The sequence below is a fragment of the Syngnathus floridae genome, chromosome 9 (genome assembly GCF_059516105.1).
Source record: "Syngnathus floridae isolate MCC-2025c chromosome 9, RoL_Sflo_1.0, whole genome shotgun sequence".
Taxonomy (NCBI): Eukaryota; Metazoa; Chordata; class Actinopteri; order Syngnathiformes; family Syngnathidae; genus Syngnathus; species Syngnathus floridae.
The window spans coordinates 3,993,353-4,013,476 of NC_142421.1; the positions used below are offsets into that span (position 1 = coordinate 3,993,353).

At 43.3% G+C, this 20,124-nt stretch overlaps 5 protein-coding genes across 7 annotated transcripts; 3 read left to right on the forward strand and 2 right to left on the reverse strand.

Annotated features, from left to right (window-relative positions):
- Window positions 1–3,746: 3,746 nt before the first annotated feature.
- Window positions 3,747–6,122, forward strand: fas (Fas cell surface death receptor). Of its 2 annotated transcripts, none has more exons than XM_088384899.1 (9): window positions 3,747–3,882; window positions 3,976–4,076; window positions 4,274–4,411; window positions 4,487–4,607; window positions 4,680–4,750; window positions 4,819–4,911; window positions 4,994–5,040; window positions 5,273–5,291; window positions 5,377–6,122. In XM_088384899.1, exons 1-9 carry the CDS (start codon window positions 3,803–3,805, stop codon window positions 5,655–5,657), a joined length of 951 nt encoding a protein of 316 aa, XP_088241025.1. In that variant the 5' UTR covers window positions 3,747–3,802; the 3' UTR covers window positions 5,658–6,122. The 2 variants fall into 2 exon arrangements, with proteins under 2 accessions (XP_088241025.1, XP_088241026.1); XM_088384900.1 differs by having other exon boundaries at window positions 5,276–5,291.
- A 129-nt stretch (window positions 6,123–6,251) lies between these two features.
- Window positions 6,252–9,530, forward strand: itprip (inositol 1,4,5-trisphosphate receptor interacting protein). The gene is made up of 2 exons (XM_088384961.1): window positions 6,252–6,391; window positions 7,551–9,530. Exon 2 carries the CDS (start codon window positions 7,612–7,614, stop codon window positions 9,172–9,174), a length of 1,563 nt encoding a protein of 520 aa, XP_088241087.1. The 5' UTR covers window positions 6,252–6,391; window positions 7,551–7,611; the 3' UTR covers window positions 9,175–9,530.
- An 86-nt stretch (window positions 9,531–9,616) lies between these two features.
- On the reverse strand, window positions 9,617–11,456 carry LOC148393000 (glutathione S-transferase omega-1-like). Its single transcript, XM_088384962.1, has 6 exons — window positions 11,296–11,456; window positions 10,615–10,723; window positions 10,331–10,553; window positions 10,151–10,252; window positions 9,964–10,070; window positions 9,617–9,890 (listed from the first exon to the last, which is right to left on the reverse strand). The coding sequence occupies exons 1-6, from the start codon at window positions 11,321–11,323 to the stop codon at window positions 9,740–9,742; spliced, it is 720 nt and encodes a 239-aa protein (XP_088241088.1). The 5' UTR covers window positions 11,324–11,456; the 3' UTR covers window positions 9,617–9,739.
- Window positions 11,252–18,040, forward strand: cfap43 (cilia and flagella associated protein 43). 2 transcript variants are annotated; one of them, XM_088384959.1, is made up of 22 exons: window positions 11,252–11,739; window positions 12,417–12,524; window positions 12,618–12,698; window positions 12,757–12,882; window positions 12,943–13,047; window positions 13,108–13,215; window positions 13,314–13,475; window positions 13,717–13,923; window positions 13,996–14,082; window positions 14,693–14,773; window positions 14,895–15,023; window positions 15,090–15,209; window positions 15,352–15,459; window positions 15,531–15,617; window positions 15,691–15,779; window positions 15,844–15,967; window positions 16,258–16,370; window positions 16,450–16,609; window positions 16,672–16,836; window positions 17,402–17,479; window positions 17,561–17,714; window positions 17,772–18,040. In XM_088384959.1, the coding sequence occupies exons 2-22, from the start codon at window positions 12,468–12,470 to the stop codon at window positions 17,945–17,947; spliced, it is 2,517 nt and encodes an 838-aa protein (XP_088241085.1). In that variant the 5' UTR covers window positions 11,252–11,739; window positions 12,417–12,467; the 3' UTR covers window positions 17,948–18,040. The 2 variants fall into 2 exon arrangements, with proteins under 2 accessions (XP_088241085.1, XP_088241086.1); XM_088384960.1 differs by having other exon boundaries at window positions 11,253–11,739; window positions 12,621–12,698.
- On the reverse strand, window positions 17,951–19,078 carry sfr1 (SWI5-dependent homologous recombination repair protein 1). The gene is made up of 3 exons (XM_088384963.1): window positions 18,913–19,078; window positions 18,351–18,695; window positions 17,951–18,290 (listed from the first exon to the last, which is right to left on the reverse strand). Exons 1-3 carry the CDS (start codon window positions 18,991–18,993, stop codon window positions 18,102–18,104), a joined length of 615 nt encoding a protein of 204 aa, XP_088241089.1. The 5' UTR covers window positions 18,994–19,078; the 3' UTR covers window positions 17,951–18,101.
- Window positions 19,079–20,124: the final 1,046 nt, after the last annotated feature.

Consider the following 20,124-nt stretch of genomic DNA (forward strand, 5'->3'; position numbering starts at 1 on the left):
AAAACAAGCAGGTACGCTTTGTTTGCGTCCGCGTGTGCGTATCAAGCGAGGCCTTCCGCTAGATTTATTGTGTTGCCGCCGAGTGCGAGTGAGGTCCTCGAAGCAGCTCGACCTCTGGTGCCATCTGTCCGTGACGGGGCAGAAATGCAAATGGGATCCGAGTGGCACAATAATACGCCGGGCTCTCCATTAAGAGCGGCCTACAGATATAAACTAGGTCAGACGGACCAGCAGCCAGCTGTGTGTGCGTGTGTGTAGATGTGTGTAATACGGCACACGCGCCTCTTTGTGTGTGGAAACGGCGGCTATACATGTGTGCATCGAGAAGCGGGGGGATGGGCTTCCAGTTCCACCCTCATAATATGCATACTGAACATTCATCCATTAGATGATCAGTCCCATCATTTCTTGTCCTCCACACGTTCTTTATGGTCCATGTTTTGGCAAGCCAAGCTCAGGAAACGGCCCAAAAAAAAAGAGGGCGGTGTGACAAATAAAGGCTCTTATCCCAGGGCCGAAATTAGACCGCAGCCGGAGCGACGCTGATAGGCGGCGCATTAAAACTCTCGAAAAGAGAGAGGGGGGGGAGAAAAATGGAACGAGCCGACTGGGTGATGCAACGGCGAGGCAACGCTGGCATAATGCAGACAGATGCGTCCTGCTCTCTCGCATCGCTGCGACGACGCCTCTGAATTATGAATGAGGCCTCCTGCACCTCCCTCAAAGTAAAAAAAAAAACCTTCTCCTTCTCGATGGCGTCGGTAGTCTCGCACCTCGCTCCCGAAATATCTTTGAGGGCTTATTGGAGGGCCCTGCTTAAATCCCTTTTGTGTCTGTGGACATGCTCAAACAAAGCAGATGGCTTCTTGAGTGTGCGTGGAAGACAATTACCGCTGCCGCATCTCCAGACCACCAAGGCGGCTTTTAAGTGCTTTGTGGTCATTTAATGCAACGCTACCTCCAAGGTCGAACACAATCTATTCAGCGATGCTGGGCCGGAAATTTCTCTACTCCACCTATTTGGCAGTACAACATCTTTCCTGGGCTGCTAAATCGCATAAACGATCATATTTTTGTTTTTCGGTATATTTAGCAGATTTTGGGAAATTTATAATTGCTTTAACAATTACGTTAGCTTAGCATTTTGCATCATTTGTTAGCTAATGGATTTATATGGTAACTTATTGTTGCTTCTTCCTTCTCTAATGTGCTGAGTTCTTCCCAGTTGAGCTCATTACTGCCTGGCATGTTGTGGCAATATGTGGTACTACACCAAAAGCATGAAATTAAAAATAATAATTTGTATACTGTACTTTAAAAGGTACAAATAACAATAGCTCAAACCGTCAACAAGCAAATGTCGCAATTTTGACATAGAGGCCACTGAAGTGGCGTCGTGACATGAATTTATTTTTTTTTATATATTGCAGCTGGCAAAACGAGGCTGAATAATGAATGCTCGCATGCCTCTCGCAATCATCGCCGACATGAGTCGTCTATTTATAGGCCGCTCAAACATTTCCTCCTCCTCCTAGCTGCTAACTTTCTCTGTTTTTTCCTTTAATCCTCCGACTGATCTGGGCCTCCGATTGCACATGCGGTCCAGTCACGGGGGAGCGTTCTCATTTCCTGCCGTTTGGTCTTCTCCAACCAAACGGCCCCCTCGTCCTCCTCCTCCACTCCTTGAATTCTCTGGCATTCTTCGGACGGAGATGTCCCTAGTGACTTTCTTGAGGAGCTTTTTCTGTTTGAGCCAGGAGGACCAGTACCAAAACAACAAAATAAAGTGCATGGGGGATGGATGGGAGGGGGGGGGGCACATGTGGCGTGCGTGCGGAGCCCTGCTAGCAGGGTGATGCATGAAGTTAGATGAAAAGGTGACATGAGGTTAATATTTTCCAGGCGGGTGGGTGGGAGGTGATAGCTCTTTGTGTGTGCGTGCATGTATTGTGTGTTTTAGTTGCATTCAAAAAAGACAAACATGCGTGGGCGAAAAGGGATTTTATCACAAAAGGCGGATTAATATATTTGCTTGGCTTATGTCTTAAAGAATATTTTGAAAGAAGAAGAGATTTAGGTTTTTTATTTTTCTCATTGTGGGAAAGTTCACCCAGTTCAACTGATGGACTAGTTTTTGCAGCATTCAACATAAAGTAAATACCTTAGGTGGGCATTCAAATCCCAAGGACGGACTTGTCCGTCTGTCCTATTTTGCGGACGAGGGACATGAAAGTTTATAAAAAGAACGGATAGACGGAGGGACGAGGGTGTGCCTTTCTTTAGACCATCCGAAATATTCGAACCTCTTCTCCTTATGATTTAGCCATCCTACCCAGCATCCGTGTGTACCTAATAAAGTGAACCGCTCAGAGGAGAGGTAAAGGACGGGACAAGCGGGGTTTAAGACAGCGTGGCCCAGCCTACAAGCTCGGCTTAGCCTCTTAAGTCCCGCTTGGGATTTTCCCTCCCAATATCAATAGTCTCGACAGATCCATCACGACGTGATATTCCAGCCGGCCTTTTTCTCTTTCCATAAGCCAACGGGAGCTCCTCTCCATTGTTTTGCCAAACGGATGCCCCCGCCGCCATCCACAAATCTCATTTGTCGATAGACTAAGCTCTAATTAAGCCAACCGCTGGACGTGTTTCTCCATGGAGACACGATGTATGGAAATTCGTTGAAGCATGTATTCCATATTTCTCTTGTCCAAATTTGACACTATAAAAATTAAAAACAAGACCCAGTTCTATTTTTTTCCACTAGTTGCCTTATTAGTGAGGACAAAGGGCAAACTAGTGCATGGACTGACCTTAAGCTGGATATCAAAAAAAAAATTGCTCAAACGGCTTACCATACACATGGCAGCTTTACAGATTTACGGCATGTGTAGAAGCATGGACTTAGAGTGCCTTTGACCGCAGCGAACACAAAACCGCGTTGGATCAGTGGAAGTTGCTGAGCTTTTTCCCCCAGAGACCCGCGTCATGAACGCTGAGGTTATTTCCTGTAGCGCAGGAGCGGCCCGACTCCTGACTTCCTGTTCTGCTGGTGCCACAGTCTCAGTATGGCCTTCGCGGGACCAGCATTGAGCAAAAATTGAGCTCGTAACGTTCCGAATGTAGTCAGCGGAAAAGCTGGAATGTAAAAAAGGCCATTTTAGTTAGTGTCAATGTGTTTATGGAGCATTTGAAAATGCTTCATTTTATTTTAGCATTTATTAGGTTTCATATTAGTTTTAGTTTTTCAGGAAGTTGGGTCAATTTGACCTTTTTGGGTTGTTGGGTGGAAACAACCCATTTTTTTTTTTTTTAATTTGTCCCAACTTCCTGGGTTAGTCCAATTTTTAACCCAGTATTTTTAAGGGTATAAGTTTTAATGTAATAAAACAAACTACATCACTCAAACTCAAGGACAAGCTCTATAGAAAATAAAAGTAATTTTTCTAGATCATCCAGAAAAAAAAAGGCATTTTTTACAATGGTGCGGGAAACTGAAATCAGTGCTTTCCAACTAGGAATTCAACTCATGACGACTTAAAACCCTAAAAGGACTGGATACATCATGAAGGTAAAAACTGATGAAAAAATATTTTTAAAAAGTGTAAAAGAAAGTAACTTTTTACTGTTTTTGTAAACTACACACGAAACACCTTTTTTTTTGTCATTTACCGCATGTACAAGGGTGCCTTTTTTCTTACGCTCCTTACAAAGTATAATACCGGCCTCTAGTGTTTAAACGCGGAACAGCAGTAAGTAGTCGTCATTGTGCGCATGCGCAGTCAACTGTCACTACAGGTTTACAATGAAGACGTCTTATTCTTCCTTCTCTCCGTTTCTGAGGTGTTTTTTCATCTATGTCTTGTTCGGACACTATTTGTCGGTGTAAGTAAGAGTTTAATATGCTTTAAACGTGCTATTTTAGTAAGTGCACGCTACTTTGGCTTACTTTCACTTTTGAATTCTCCTAAATGACAGCGGCATGGACGCTTCACTGCGGCCGCAAAAAAGGAGCAACGATCGGTGTGCTGATGGACTCTACCAACATGAGTCAATAAACTGTTGCCTATGTGGGATAGGTGAGGAAACCGTACAAAACTGTATATTAAATAAAATTAGAAATTAGTACGATGCAGTGTACGAAAATACAAACTACAACCACAGTAATCAATTGTTACATCAGAGTGAAACATCTGATGACTCGCTTTTAGCTTTACATATTATAAAAGATCACGTGATGGCTTTTATTATTACCACAACTGTTTTCTCCCTGCAGGTCAGCGTCTAAAGGCGCACTGCACTGCTGCCGATCCACAAGACACACAATGTGAGCTGTGTGAGCAAGGCACATACAACAACCACCCAAATCATGACATCACCTGCCAACGCTGCACGTCTTGCTCACACATCAATGGTACACTTTGAATATATTTCTATTCCAAAAAATTCAAGACGTTACTTCGATTCATGTCAACATACTCCTTCATAGCCAATATGGAGGTGGAGACGGCCTGTACCCAAGGCCAAGACACCAAGTGCCGGTGCAAAATGCATCATTATTGCATTAGCGCCAATGCTCAAGAATGTAAACTGTGTAGTTCGTGTACTGAGTAAGTTGATCACCCCAACAGTATATCAGATTTTTGTATCACCCCTCCAACATTTGGTGTTGTTTTGGACAGGTGCGGTAGAGAAGGTGTCAAAGTAGCTTGCACAGCCACCAATGACACAGTGTGCAATGTCAAATTAAAAGGTATGATTGAAGCATTGGCATACGTCAGGTGTGGTAAAATAATATATTTTTAATTATTTTTGCTTTAGAGAGAACTCATGTCTGGACAGGAGTCGCCATAGCTTGTGCAGTTGTGGCAATAATTATACTTGGTCTATGCCTCCGAAGGAACAGGAATCAGCGTGAGTATTCTTAGTACTGTATATGTAAATTTGCTGGTTTTAATAATGGTATATCTCGTCTTTGGGTGGTATGACTGATCAGTTTGGAGCAACCGGCCGAGATCGAACAATCCAACGACATTTGAAATGGTGAGTACTGTCAGTTTTGTATGCATATATGTGATACGTGTGTCAGAACTTTAGTAGTGGCCCTGAAACAGATCCCTGAGGAACACCAACAAATTCCATTTCTATTTTAATGAGCTTAGAGGTAATTTCATGACAAAAAATAATGATCTCTCAGCATGATTGTAGCCATTTTGATATTTAATTCCGGGAATATGAAGGTATTTAATTGCTTCTTTATATTTTTCTGTCCCAGGAGGTGGTGCATGTTAACAGTAAGTAACATTATACGCGCTTCCAATTTAATCACGACTTTCCCTCGTACCTCCACCATTGTGATTTTCTCATCTTTGTCTTTAGTACCGAATACGGACCCTTCACGGCACCTGCCCGCTATCGCAGAAGAGCTCGGGTGGAAGACTATGACGAATGTGGCAACGCGGAGCGGGATGAGCCCTGTCAAGATTGACAGCTGCCGATTAGACAATCCGAATGATCATCAGGAGTGCACGCTGCAGCTTCTGAGGATGTGGGTACAGGAACAAGGCATAGGCGCAATGAACATTTTGGTACAAAATCTGTATGATAGCAGGCATAATTTGAAAGCAGAAAAGGTGAAGACTATTTTATTGCAAAATTGAATTTGGGTCCACTATTTTTTAAAAGAACAAATATGACAGATGATGAACTTCTCGGGAATTTTTTATGCCTAGGTTGTCGTGTACACAGTATGTCTCTTTTGGAGGAAAGGAAATGATTGAGGTAAAAATTTTAAGCAATAGAGGGAGCCATGTGTGCAATACATATGAATTAATCAGAACAATATGAGTTGAATTGTTTACATGATTTTTGTGTTTGTGCCAAGGTATTTATTTTGCTTTCAGCACTTGAGGTTTGAACAAAGTAAACCACTCCAAAGATTACCTTAAAATGCACTGTCACAGATTTTGTACATCTTTACTATACTGTACTGCAGGGAAGTGGCAATTTTAAAGAAACATCATTATTCCAACAATGTGTTTCCAATGATTTGTCATTTCTAAGAACGTGAACACAAAAGTCAAATGCAACATGAACTACAGTTAATAAAAATATCCTGTCCTGTTTTGAGGCCCTTTTATTCAATGTAGGTAACATTTAGTCAAAATAATCACAAAATGTCAATTTCAAAAGTCATTTGATATACGCATGCGCAGTGTCTTGTTAGCCAAATGTGGAGATTCTTAAACTTGGGCGTGACTTCCGCGTCTGGGTGGAGCGCCCGAACAGGAAATGTCAGCGAAATTCAGCAATCGTTCCCAAATCGCGTCAGCAAGCCTGAACGACGACCACGTAAAGAATCCCACCATGATACCAAGAATATATCACGTCAAAGGTAAGTTCTGATTTGATTATTCTGACACGTCTCGGCCACCGTAGTGATTATTTCTATACGGCCGCGTATCAAACTTCCGCTAAACTTTGTTAAAGTTGCGAAGCCGCTATGATGCTCATGTCGATGCGATGTACTACTTATTTTCTTAATTTTTAAAATAAAAAAATACTCCCCACAACTCATTTCTTGTTGTAGCAGACTGCAACGTGACTCATGTGTTTGGAATCACGTTGTACTACAGTACTGTGCCCACGTGTTCCTATTTTGTTGCCAGGACAACCGGAGGAGTTTTTTCCCCTCCCAGAAATGTTGAGCTCATGATTATACTTAAATACATTTAATAACAGAAAAAGGTCAGAGGCTCTAAAATTTCCCATTACTTAAGCCTGTGGTTGTAAAACTTTTTATACCAAGTAACACCTCAAAGAATCCATCTCTTTCATTCTAAAACCATCAAGACCAAATGCAGTCATGTCGCCCCCATTTATCATAAACAAGACAGTTTTTAATTCTCAAAAATATTTGAGGGTGATATTTTCAACATTGTCCACCAGTTCTGTTATAAATTCAACACAGAAAACATTTTGTCTCACACCCAATGGCCATATGACTATTTTAGCTTGAGGCGGTTTCCGTCATATTAATAATTCCGTTATCGTAGAACGTCCTGTGTTGCTTTGCCAAAGTTGAGCAAAGTTCAGCAAAGCTATGCAAACCTCTTATGTAACTTCCTCTTGCAATATTAAACATTCTCTCCCGAGCATCATTAATTTCTCACAGTTCACGATGGATAAACTTAATATGGACATTTTTTTGAGGGAGAAAAATCTCAGCAGGTTTGCTGTTAACAAAAAGAGGTTATCAACAACAACAACAAAAATGATGTGTAAACTTCCTTCCTCTTGTGTGTGAGTGCGTCACATAGCCTGCCACTGCTGTATTTAGTCTGCTTCCCTTCGATGGGTGGAGTCCTTCATACAAGCAGCTGCTTTGTTTTCCTGTTAAAAAGCCATTCACTTGGTTAAGCAAAAATTCGGCATTTCCAAATATAACAATGTTATGTAAGTATCGGGTACTCGCGGAGGCTGCCGATACCAGCCGCAGATACTTAAGGCATAGAATAAGTCTTTACCAATGAAAATGTTGTCGTTTATTCCAGGAAATGAGCTGCAAGGTTGTTTTGAAGACCTTTAGATGCGCTTACCAAAAGCAAGCCGAAGATGCAGGGAGCCGTCGCAAGGGTGTGTATGGTCGTCGCCGCCGCCATTTTGAACCACCCCTCGCTGTTTCCGCAAGAAAACGAAACCGTCGTAGAGCAGGATGAAGAGTTGATGGTACGCATGCGGGAGCATGCGGAGAGGTTGGAAAGGGAACGAGCCAAGTTGGAGGCGGAGCTCTCGCAGGTGGATGAGAAGGAAGGTGATGATGGCGAAGAAGAAGGTTACAGCTGGTACTTCTGGGGCGCCGTGTCCTTCGTGGTGTTCTTGGCCATTGAGATGAGCAGGGTGGATATGGTCGAGTCGGACACGAGGTCGCTGGACGAGGATGAGGAGCTTTCTACCGGCGCGGTGGTACTAGACAAGGACATCCTGAGCAGCTTCTGCGACCGGTGGACTTACAACTCGTCCCACGACGCCGGAAGGATGAGGGAGTTCGTGGAGGGTTTTGCCGACGACCTCCTGGAATCCCTCAGGAGCGTTTCCGATCGAGAGGCGGACATGGAGGTGGGGGACTTTGTCGGAATGGGAAGCATGTTCGAGTCGTGGCAAGTGCGCAAGCCTCCGACTTGCGACCTCGTGGTGCCGTTATCACCTCCGGATCCGCTGGACTTCCAGCTCAACCTCTGCGACGTGCCTCCCGACAGGCAAGGCTGTGGAACCGTCCAGGTGAGCCGCTTCGGGGACCATGAGGGTGGATGCCTCTGTGGTTCCGCCAACTTGGGAGAGGACATGTTGTGCTTACTACACAGTAAAAGCGAAACGGGGCAGGTCGTGGACCGCAATCTCGATGAGCTGCTCTGCTCCAAACAAAGGCCGCTCTTGGCCAAGGATGGAATCATGAAGTGGTTTCAGGTGTCCCTCACCAAAGCGTGGGGGCGCATCTCCCACAAGTATGACTTTGAGGTCACGTTTCGCAGACTGGACGCACCAGGCGCCCTCAAGGTTCGATTCCCTTCGGGGAAAGCCGTCATGGTGAACATCATACCGGCCATCCAGTTGGTGGACACCGATGCTTATCTGGTCTCACACTTCCCCTCGGAAAACGACGGACCCCCAGACCCGTTCTGGCCCGTCTCGCTTGCCGTCTACGAGAGGAATCTGCTGAAACACGTCGCCAAATTGCTACCTCGACATTCCTGCCATCTGCACTGCCTTCAGGTGGTCACCTTCCTGCACAGGAAGCAGACGACCCTCACGGGGGGAACCGCTTTGACCAACTACCACTGGAAGACCGTCCTGTTGCACCTGTTGCTGCTCAACAAACCCTCTGAGTGGACCGCCGACAAAACCGAGAGTAGACTGCGAGACGTGCTCGGCTTCATGCGCGGGAGCCTCCGGGAGAAAAGACTCCATCACGTCTTGATCGGGAACAGTAGAGTGCCACCAGAGATCCGGCTTCCGGAGACGTTCCGCAAAGCGGCTCCACTCAATCTGTTTCGAGGGTTGGTGTTGAAGAGGAACCTTTACGCGGCGACAGTGCGCCACCTGGAGGAGATGTTGAGCAATGCAGCCATGCTTTTACAAGAGTACGCTCCTCTCTCCTCATCTGGCCTGGATTATTAGAATGAATTAAGATGGTAGACTTAAAGCACTTATTTTTATTTATGGTGCATATATTGACGTGTATTGCTGTAGCTGCGCCATACGAACAAAAGTATTTGGACACTCTGAATGAATTCCAAGTTTCTCCTGGTTGTCTATGAAGTCATCTATAAGATCAAGTGTCCCAATACTTTTGTCCATATAGTGGACTATTCAGCAAACTATTTTCATTTGAAGGAGTGGATCTTGTAAATATGTGTTTTGTTGACCCCTAATATAGGAATGCAAAATACCTCATTTTGATGGCAGCTATATAGATTATTGTCAAAATTATATTCAACCTCAACCAATAAAATCACTTGTTTTTCAGACTGTGACCTGATTTTTTTTTTTTTTTTTTATAGTATTTTTGGACACCTCTTCAACCTGCATTTTGTAGATTAATTGCCGACAGACAGCAAGGTGACTTTGCAAAATTCAGTCCTGGCAACATGCAGAATACCAGAACAGGTTTTATTCATCAGTGGGGTGTGACTCAGCACTCGTACAAAAAAAAACAAAGACGTGGATCAAGATTGTCTCACGTCTACAAGCCGTAGTCAAAATTAGGTTTGCCCTCCAAGTAGGTCTTGTAGTAGGCCTTGTAGATGTCCACGCTGTGCCCGCTAACTTTGACAAAAGGGTCCTCGGACATGAACTTCACCCATTTCTTCAGCTCAGGTGCATCATCCAAGCAGCTGGGAGGTCAAAGGGGATTATAATTCATACTCCAAATCATTTTTATCTTTGCTCTTTGGAAAAACTACTCACTCGTTCAACTCGAAGACCTCCAACCTCTCAAACCAAGGCCACATCATGTAATCAGTCATGTTGACTGAATCGCCGCCGAAGAACTTTGTCTTCTTCTTTGCCAGGTCCTGGAATATATGTGGTATGTAACAAAAGCCAGCAAGCATTTTTTGATACTCCAAAGTACGAAAAGAAATTGTGAACAAACCTTGTTGAGTTCGCGGAACTTCTGCTTCAGTTCAGCATGAAGTCCAGAGACGTCTTCGCCTTTCAGCCTGCCCAATGGAATCTTGTAGGTTAGTGGTGTTACCTGTGACACAAATTGAAACTCCATTCTTAAGACTCTGTAAATTGACTTTAATTTTTTTCCATGACCAAATTTTGTGACCTTGGAAAATTTCTCCAGCAACATCTTATGCTGAGCTTTTCCAAAGGGCGTGTCGGGAAGTAGCTTCTTCTCAGGGTACACCTCATCCAGGAACTCACAGGTGATGGGAGACTCGTAAATCACTTCCCCCGCCGGCGTCTCCAAGGTAGGGACTTGGCCCAAAGGGTTTTTCTCCAGGAACCAATCAGGTTTGTCTCTCAGGTTGATGTTGACGATGTCGTGCCTTATGTACGAAACAAACAAAATGTCACCATCGGTTTTAAATCGTATTGTGTTTTACTTACTTGATGTTTTTAGCATTCAGCACCAGTCGGGTCCTCTGAGCAAATGGGCAGAATCTCATGCTGTATAGTCTGATGGAGCCGGCTGGCACCGGTCCAGGCGCAGCACACCCTAAGAGAATATTTCTGTTATTAACACTTGTTAATTTAAATTTGATTTCATACTTGGGGACTTGTATCATAAGCAGGTTTTTTCTTCTCAAACTAGATTTGTAAGCAAAAGAAAAGAAAAAAATCTGCAACTGGACGTTTCCAAATATCTTGTCATGGGGTGGAAATGAAATCGCCCAATTGTTACGCAAGACACTTGGAAGAAAATGCTGAGTCACACGCCAATGATGTGGAACTTTTTATAGTTGCATACCATCAACATAATTTTGCCATGTTAATAGCATTTTTGCTACTCACTAATTATAATCTCATTTCATTATCGTGATTTTTTATTACAACGAGACGATCACTAGTATGAAAATAAAAGAAATTTAACGGCGCACTCCAACTCTACCTTAACGTCTCCATAAATGTGAGGTTACATACATTTGTCAAGAAAAACACTGATTGTCACATAGAAGGAAATTTTAAAGCACAATGGAATATTTCTTTAGTTGCGTTGTATTGTAGCCGAGCCTCGGTTTCATAAGTGACATTTCGCTCAATGGTAAAAACACAGATTAAACGTCTTACCTTTGGATACACACTGCACACTTGCCATTATTGCGGTCAAACGATTTGACGTAAAAGAAGATTTGCTGCAGATCTTGCAAGTATGAAAACCACAAACGGTGAAAATGTGTTTATATTTTGCGCTCACTTCCGGGAAAACGCATTAGCCAATGACAGTTGAAGGAGAAAATGGGCGTGGTAAGGGCTCTTATTTCTGGTTGCCAAGGATACACAAAAAATGGTCGTCGTGTCGTTGGTTTGAACGTTAAGATTCTCTCTAAGTAGTTTGTCTCGTTAAGGTTACAATTAATGTATTAGGTTTCTTAGAAATTGGTGTAAATTGTAGTCTTGCTTGGTTTCATCGGGTAAGTCAGGCAGTGACAAACAATATCATTATTGATCTCGTCTTGGACACAAATTGTATTGAACTTAATTGTGTTCATCTTCCACATTTTACAAGTTAAGGTGAGTTTTAGGGTTTGCTTATTTGATCATTTGGGGGCAGGAAATGACTTCTGACATGCCAACTCGTATTGTTAGCTAGAAATATTTATTGAGAAAAAATCACTTTCAATTATCATCATGACGTCACGTGTTAGCGAATGACTTTCACCTTGTGTACTTTGGTTGTCATAGTGATACGGTCAAAACAGATTTTACACCGCGACACAAACGTCTAGTTTTTACCAATCTGCCGGGAGTTTAGCTTATTTGTGCATATTGACCCCCATTTTTGGAGTAGCAGAAATAAAAAGTTAAATAAAAGAATATATTTCCTCTCAGCGGACAAAGGAAAGAAGCTGTCGCGTGTTTGTGAGTTTTATTCGCCTCGCACAATTAATAATACGACTCGATAAAACGTCATCGCCCTCTGACTAATTTATCTAACTTCTACATGTAGATGTTAACTAAAATGCTGTGTCCTATTCCTTCTGCGTGCACACTTTTTGTTTTCATTTTAATAGCCAAGGAACTAATGGCTTAATTTAACCGAAAATACATTCACTCACCCAAAGCTTCGTTTTAGTGCCCTCTTGTGGCGAAACAGGAGACTGCAATAAATAAATAAAAATCCGGTGACTGCATTAATCAGTGAAATACTGATACATTGACTGTACTATGTTTTGTATGGTTTCCCCAAGGCACCATAGAACTAAAGTCTTGAATGCCTGATGTGATAAACTCAGTCCACCATGGATGTTAATACTGAGTCTCCTGAAATTGACCCCGACGCGGCAAAAGAGACTGAGGTAAACCATATTCCATTTTGTATCTTCTGTACACTGTGTTGCAAATTATTTTTTACCTCCTAGTGTTATGTATTTATTGTACTATTTATTTAGCAGCATCTAAGCGAAGATGATCCGATTTATTCAGACAAAAAGGAGGAACTGCGGGCCAGGATGGAGGCGATCCGCAGCACTGTGAGTGTGGCATCAATTATATTCTATGAATGTACAGTGATTGATGGAATGTTCTCAGATCCAAGAGATGATCAAGGAAAACGAGCATGTCCCCGAAATTGAGCGACTGGAGCTGAAGGAGTTCAACGTGGACGACGACAGGCAGAGGATGTACGACGCAGCCTTGGAGGAAGAAGTGTCTCAGGTAACACTTGAAATATTTCTTCTTCTCAGATGCCATTTCTGATGTGATTCTTGACTGCAGGTGAGGGACAAAATTGAGATGGAGATTTTAGAAAGATGCTACAAGCGTGATGTCATCAAGAGAGACTGCTGGGATTCTCTGAAAGTTAAAGATAGAGCTGTAAAGGTATGGAACGGGTTCCGACTCGATTGACACGGTAACTAAAATGCGCTTTTTACTTAACAGGCTTTTCATACGGAGCACGAGGTGACAAACTACCCGCTCAAAGAGCGACCGCGGGCCGAGTTGGCTGCCCTCCAAAAAGTTGAGAATTGCAGGAGGGAGGAACTGGCTGTAAGCGTAACCATCGTAGTTCAGACATTGCAAATTTCCATTCTTGGTCACCCCCCCAAAAAGTATTATCCAACAAAATCTGTGCTCAACCATTCCAGGCCCAAGAAAAACGTGCGGAGGAAGAAGCCGATGATTTCTCGGAGGGCGGTGGAGTAGCGAGCAGCTACTCGGCCGAGCTGGGAGTGTCCCATCCTTACCTCTACGACCAGTTCAGCTTGCACACCACCGAGCAGAAGCTAAACCAGATCGTTCTGCTTCAGGTGAGAACAGCGTCAAGATGAAGTCAGCTTGTACTGCAGTGCATTTACAGTAGAGGGAGCCCGTGAGCAATACAAATAATAATGGCTTCACTAGTGGGCAACTTTCATATATGCTATCATAATATTCTCAAAAAATTATGGAATAAAAACTAATATAAGCAGGAAAAAAATAACATGTGAGTGATACAGAAGGACATTCCTCTTTTTTGTCTTCTAATTTTCCCACCCTCCCAATATCCAGGATGTGATCTATCAAATCAAGGTAGCTCTCAACACCCAGTTTGACAAGGTGTATATGCAAAAAGTGCAGGAGATCAGCCGCGTCAAAGAGAGGAACAAGCAAGTGAAGGAGGTCTTGGATGAGCTGGAGCTCAAAGAGGAGCTGTGGGTGCCCGTCCTGAATGACCGGGAGGTGCCCGAGAGGGTGTTTGTTGTGGACGACTCTGAGGTGACCCCCATCTGCAATCTCACCTGTCACATATGTTATGGCTAAAAAGGAAATCTTCTCGTGACTTATTAGATCAAGGCAGAAAAGTACCTCACCCCTGAAGAGGAGCAGGAAGAGGAACGGAAGAGGCAGGAGGAACAAAAGCGTTTGGCGGCCAAGGTACGCTGCCAAAACAAACGTGGCTTTGTTTTTGAAGCTCCTGTTTTGTGATTTGCTCCAAATTCTTCCTGGCTTGGAGACCGGACCAACCGGCGAGCTTTTGTACGTTTACATGCATACTTGTCTCAGCAGTAAATTACATTTAGAAAGAAAAAGGAAGAGTCAAGCTGAGGAGTGTTAATATATCGCCCACCTAAATTTTGCTCGCTACTTTTGTTTTGATCTATCTTAATGCCGCTATTTATTTATTTTTTTGTTTTGTCAAAGAAACGTCCGCCTCGGGCGCTCTCACATGACCGTCTGGAAAAACCAACGTCGGCAATAGTGACGAAAATCAAACGGAGACGGGCAGTCACATGGCGGGCAGCCCCACACAGTGACTCATTTCCTAAAAATGTGGCAGAAACACGAGTGGAAATTTTATTTATTATTTTAGGTACTGTATAGTGATGTTTTGGAGCAATATCTAAATTTTTAGGTTATGTCACATCACTGCAATTGAACTCATTCACTCCCATTGACGACTTTAGACGTCAAATATCCATTTGAACTCGATCGGCACTGAATGAGTTAATGGAAAAAATATTGCACAACGTGTTGTCTATTTCAGAGCGACGATGTTCGAGAAAGGGCTCTCGATGACATGATGGAGGGCGTTCTTGAAGTGAAAAAAGACAGTTTGCTGAAAGCGGTGGGTCTGCTTGCGCTCATGACATGACATCCCACCCGAGTCCCACCCGCGTTTTCTGTTGAATAAAACAACCGGGCCAAAACGGAAAGTACGGGAAGTGCCTATTGAATGTACTCCACAGGAAGTACCCCAGCCCGAGTTTGTTCTGGCCAAACCTAACAACCAGTGGAGCGAAGAAGAGAAAAAGCAATTTAAAGAATATGAAAAGAAAGTCAAAGAGCTGGACACGGAGAAGGAGAAATACAGAAAGGTATTCCAAATTTCCACCGCACCTGCTTTGACGTAATACTTTCTTAGTGATCACTTTGATTCTCAGTCCTTGGAAAACGAAATCAAAAGCCTTCAGAAAGCTACCAAAGAAGCCACTGACCGCTTTGATGAAGGTTTGAAAAGGCTCTTTGAGATGAAAATGAAATCCGACATGGCCATTTGTCAGGTGAACAGCCAATGCACAATTTTTTTTTTTTGCATACCAAACAAAGTTTTAATTATTCATTTCCATACTGATGTTGAACCTTTTGAAAATTTTGACATATATAAAAAGTGTGCCACCCCCCCCTCCAAAAAATATTTCACAGGAAGAACTGAAGATTAAAACTCTCAATTACTCGGTGCTCATGGAAGAGATTATGAAGAATGAAGAAATGGAGTTGGTGCAAAAACTTAAAGAAATGTCTGCGCAGAGGGTAAAATCATATTTTATCCAATTGCTGGAGTTCCATGTAATTCCTCCATAATCTTCTTTCTCCGATTCCAGATAAAAATGGGCAAAGAGCTTGAGGAATTTGAAAAAGAAGTGGAATCCTTCCAGGAAAGTTATGAGAACATTGTGGCAGATGACAAAGTAAGTCTTCTCATAGCGCCCAAACATCCTCCTTGCCAGTAAACGCCTTTTCACACCATTTAATGTCTCCAAGTCTCAGGACAAAGATTTTCGGAAGGAGTTTGCTAATCTGCACAAAGCTCATGTTGATCAGCTGTATAAACTCTTCAAGCGAAGACCAAGGTTGGTCATTATTACCACTTTTTTTTGAGTGAATGTTATAAAAGTTTATTTTCTTTCTGCTCAGAGGTCACAGAAAAAATGCCATAGATGAGTTGGACTCTCATCGAAACATGCCAGAGGGACTGAACCAGCCAGTGTGGGAGAAGTTTTGTCAAATCCGCCGAACAAAAATAGACACGGAGCATAAGGTGATGATTTAATATTCAAGAACTAACTCACACCGTAAAGATTTTTTACACAATTCAAATTATTTTACACAATTGTCTAATTATCACCATAATCACCATCATTTAAATACAAAAGCAACAAAACGACAGGGGCCCCAAAATTGAACCATGTGGAACGCCAAACACAGTTGGGAAGACAACCATCTGACTTTGTGCTCTTCTGATTTAATCAAGCAGGAACATTTGTCATGACTTTCCCATTGTTAAATTTCATATGTTGTTTGAAAAACATAATGGCACTTTTCCTGCAGATCAAATCCACAGCGGCCACTCTGGCTGAAATGCAAGCGAGTCTGCTCAAGAAGCGAGAAGAAGACGAGACCGCCGAGCGGGATATCGAGTTTCTCACAACAGAACTTGAATAGTCTGTGACCCTCCATTTATTTTATTTGACGAAAAAGTGACTTTTACATGGCTTGTAAACAAATGATTGGGTCTCATAGCCTGCGTGAGAAGATGCAGAACTTCCTGACGGACATCACGGTCCAGTTCCTGCTCAAACAAGGCCAGGTCGAGGTGACCAACACGGACTTCATCCCCGACTACAGCGACTCCATTCTTATCCACAGGAGCAAAGTGGAAGAACTCAACCAAATCATCAGGGTCAGTTGAACGCACTCACCAGTTCAAGCAACATCTCACTAAAGACCGATTTGTCCAATCAGACCCTCGGCGAGCAGAAGATATCCACCATGGTGCAGACCAAAGACTTCCGTAAGGGCATCATCCAGGTGGAGTGGGACAACACCATGAGGAGGATGCAGATAGAGGATCTCAAGAACAAAGAACGGGACATCCAGAAGCTGCGTCTCACAGAGGACCACAAAGAGGTCTTGGATTGTGTACCTTTTTATCAATCTTTCATAAATACAAGCGAGTCATAAAGCAATTTTCGGCTCCCATCAGAAGATTTATGATCAGATTGATGAGTAAAGCTTTTTTATCAGCACAATGTCTTCAGTTAAAAGCCGCTGCTTCTTTATGGTCATTTAAACACGTGCATCAATCTTAAGGAAACACCCGACCTAACAGGGAGATACTCCCACACGTTGTCCAGGCCACAGTGAGTAGCTTGGAGAATCAACAGGCTCCATAAAGATCTGATGAGTCACGCGTCTTATTTTTAACATGGAGATGACTGTGCATGAGAATGCGCTCGCTCCAGGCCCAGATGCCCGTTTATTTTGGCAAAACGTTCAGGTGGTTCTCCTGTGGCCAACAGCGCTGCTTCCTGCCATTGTTCAAGCCTCTGGAACGATGACAATTCAAACGTTTGAATACAAACAAAACCATAAAGTGCGGTCGTAATGTTTATTGCACAGTTGTTTTTACGCCAACATGGCAACGGGAAGTCTAACAGCGTGCGCTCTGGACCTCTTTTTTTTTTTCTTTCAGTATCTCAAGACAGACAGCGACAGTCGCGTGTGCAAGCAGACGGTATCGCTGAAGGAGGCTCAGTCCCTGCAAGTGAAGGTAACACAAGGCAAAAATATGGCAGACCAGGAACAAAAAATTCCATAGTCCCCATGTTTTTTTTTTCTGGAACTTTCAAAGGCTTATCAGAAGGACGTAAAGAATCGCAAACAAAAAATCAGACACCTCCGAGCTCAGACGGCCATGAAGGAACAAAAGAACGCTGTTTTGGACAAGCAGGTCCAGGACATGCACGTGACTGTGTCGCAGATGAGACACGTCTACGAAGCCTCGGGTAACCAAATCGCACATTCCAGACTTGTTCGAAATTTCAAACCCTTTTTTTTTTTAGCTTCGGAAGAAAACGAAGCGCTGAACACGGAGCAGCGCTACCAGGAAGTCCTGCTGGTGCAGCGGCTGAAGGACACGGCCAGGCTCCAGATGGAGAAGCTGACCTTCCTCAGCACCGAGGTGCAGCATTTGAAGATGAGGAACGTCCCTTCGCTGGTGCAGTTCAAATACGACTAAACATCACGCAGGCAACCAGGTTTTATTTACACTTCTCTTGAATAGACCCTAACTATAAATTAAGCAACAAATAAAGAATGCCATATTATTGAACATTTCTATTATTTAGAAGAGTTTGGTCAACAAAAGATATATTAGATATTTAGATACACATTCATGAAGCAAAGTCCTCCTCCGTGCGGTCAAAGTGCAGAATCTTCTCATCCAGACCAAAGAGGTCGATGAGTTCAGACAGACTGGCTTTGCGTCCTTCCACAGGAACGTCCGACTGGAGCTCGTACAACGCGTTCTGAACGCAACTCCGCCACTTGTCGATCAAGCTTTGAAGCTGCGCCAGTTCGTTCTAGAGAAGGAGAAAAATAATCAGGATGTCTTCCCCCACCGCTCACATCAAGTGACCCACCTTGCTCCTATACATCTTAACCATCCTCAATCGGCGTAACGTCTCCTCCTTGTCCTTCACCTCCCTGCCAAGCCGCTCCCGTCGTTGCGCAAAGTCTTCAGGGTGGGAGTGCGCCGGTCCAGGAATTCTCCAGGAAAACTTTTCACTCCCAGGTCTGTGTTCCTGGCAGTTGGCAGACTGTGGAGGAATTTTATGAACGTCGTCATCCGTTGTCTGGGAACATGACGGAATTCGTTGGTCATCATCATCCACGCAAAGGCGCTTGGCCGCGGAGAAGGGCGAGGTGAAGGAGCGGCGTGTTCTTTTCAGATGTTCCTTCAGGGAGGAGCTCAACTTCTGCTGAGGCTGTGGAGATCAGATGGCAGAGTTGCTGTCAACAAGACTTGCCAAAGCGATTTAAGCTTAATGTTATTTGATATGGACATCACAAAAATATTGCACGTAGCAGATGAACTGTTTTAATTGATTTAGTTAGACTGCTAATTGTATTTTTTTAGAAAGTAAATAGTCTGAAATGACAGTGACGACTTGAAATAGTTTAGTGAAAAAGCACACAAATTACCGTCTCAGCGATTCCACATGGGCTCGTCGGTGAGCAATTATATACCGATTCAGATGACACATTCTTCTGCGTGACCTCCATGAAGAAAGCAGCTTGCAGTCAAAACGATTCAAGATCTTTCTATTTTTTTAAAAAACTAAGTTCTTCTGCTGTTCATTTCCTTTTTTTGGATTTCATAAGCCCTCCAAAGTCTGTGATTGGTGGAAAGCTGATGACGCAAGCCCGCGGAGGGTCTTGGGAAATGTAGTATTTAGTACGTCTAACTCAAACCCCACTAAAACTTCGTTAATTTACATCCAGGTAGTGTTTCGCTCAAATTAAATTGCATCTGTAATAAATTTCTATCAATGTTACCTTTCACGCTACAGTATTAAGTAGAAATACAATTTAGTTTTAGCTTTAGGCCCTGTGTTAAGACTATTTCTTGGTTACACTCTCGTATCTATGGCGGGGTCATGAGGTGATTCAACACTTCCCACCAGTTGATTCACCTCCAGTCTCAGTTCTTTTACCAGTCTCCTACATTTTGTTCTGTAACATCATCCTGCCTGGACACACTTGTGCAATTTCACATATTCAACGATTAAGCTTTGTAGTGTATTCCCATGAGTGAGTCAACATTTCAACTTTTACTTTCAGGCACTGGTTGGGAGTTTTTCCAGCCAAAGCGAGGCAAAGGTGGCTATCAAGAATCTCGAATCCATGTGAGATGTGAGTGAGGTTGCCAACTTTTCATCCAACACAGGTGTGTCTGTCATGAGCACCCATAAATTTCTATCAGGTCTGCATGGGCATCCCAAGCTGCACTTTTTCCATTCTTTCTCTGTTAGGGTTGAACCATTTATCATTTATAATATTTTCAAAGTTCTCTCATGTGATTGAGCATGACGCTGAGATTCATAATTAAAATCCAGCAAGGTCACAGTCTTGGCCAGACACAAAGAAGCTTTTGTTTTCATCTCGCTGGGTGATGTATCACTTTCTCCCCCCCCCCCCCCCCCCCCCCCCCTCCTACAAAGTGTGAAACAAGCTGCCCCAGAACAACAACAACAAAACAGACTCAAGCGTTATTTGGCGTTGCTTCCAAAGTGTGGCAGGGAAATGACATAGCGAGCGTTTTTCAGCAGACTCTTGTTACAAGAGTGCATACGTGTGAAAATAAGCCACAGTTATGATGAGGGATGGAATCGCTTCTAATTATAAATCGTGGTG

Bases quoted from the DNA above. Each gene is read 5' to 3' on its own strand.
- fas (XM_088384899.1), top strand. From the start codon at position 3,803: ATGAAGACGTCTTATTCTTCCTTCTCTCCGTTTCTGAGGTGTTTTTTC. The intron at 4,751-4,818 runs GTATGATTGAAG...TTTTTGCTTTAG, and splicing joins GTGCAATGTCAAATTAAAAG to AGAGAACTCATGTCTGGACA. The intron at 4,912-4,993 runs GTGAGTATTCTT...ATGACTGATCAG, and splicing joins CCGAAGGAACAGGAATCAGC to TTTGGAGCAACCGGCCGAGA.
- itprip (XM_088384961.1), top strand. From the start codon at position 7,612: ATGCAGGGAGCCGTCGCAAGGGTGTGTATGGTCGTCGCCGCCGCCATT.
- LOC148393000 (XM_088384962.1), bottom strand. From the start codon at position 11,323: ATGGCAAGTGTGCAGTGTGTATCCAAAG. The intron at 10,071-10,150 runs GTTTGTTCACAA...CATATATTCCAG, and splicing joins AGTTCCGCGAACTCAACAAG to GACCTGGCAAAGAAGAAGAC. The intron at 9,891-9,963 runs GTGAGTAGTTTT...TTGACCTCCCAG, and splicing joins GAGGTCTTCGAGTTGAACGA to CTGCTTGGATGATGCACCTG.
- cfap43 (XM_088384959.1), top strand. From the start codon at position 12,468: ATGGATGTTAATACTGAGTCTCCTGAAATTGACCCCGACGCGGCAAAA. The intron at 15,618-15,690 runs GTAAGTCTTCTC...AATGTCTCCAAG, and splicing joins ACATTGTGGCAGATGACAAA to TCTCAGGACAAAGATTTTCG. The intron at 16,837-17,401 runs GTCTTGGATTGT...TTTTTCTTTCAG, and splicing joins TCACAGAGGACCACAAAGAG to TATCTCAAGACAGACAGCGA.
- sfr1 (XM_088384963.1), bottom strand. From the start codon at position 18,993: ATGGAGGTCACGCAGAAGAATGTGTCATCTGAATCGGTATATAATTGC. The intron at 18,696-18,912 runs GTAATTTGTGTG...TGATCTCCACAG, and splicing joins CATGTGGAATCGCTGAGACG to CCTCAGCAGAAGTTGAGCTC. The intron at 18,291-18,350 runs GTGGGTCACTTG...CTCCTTCTCTAG, and splicing joins TTAAGATGTATAGGAGCAAG to AACGAACTGGCGCAGCTTCA.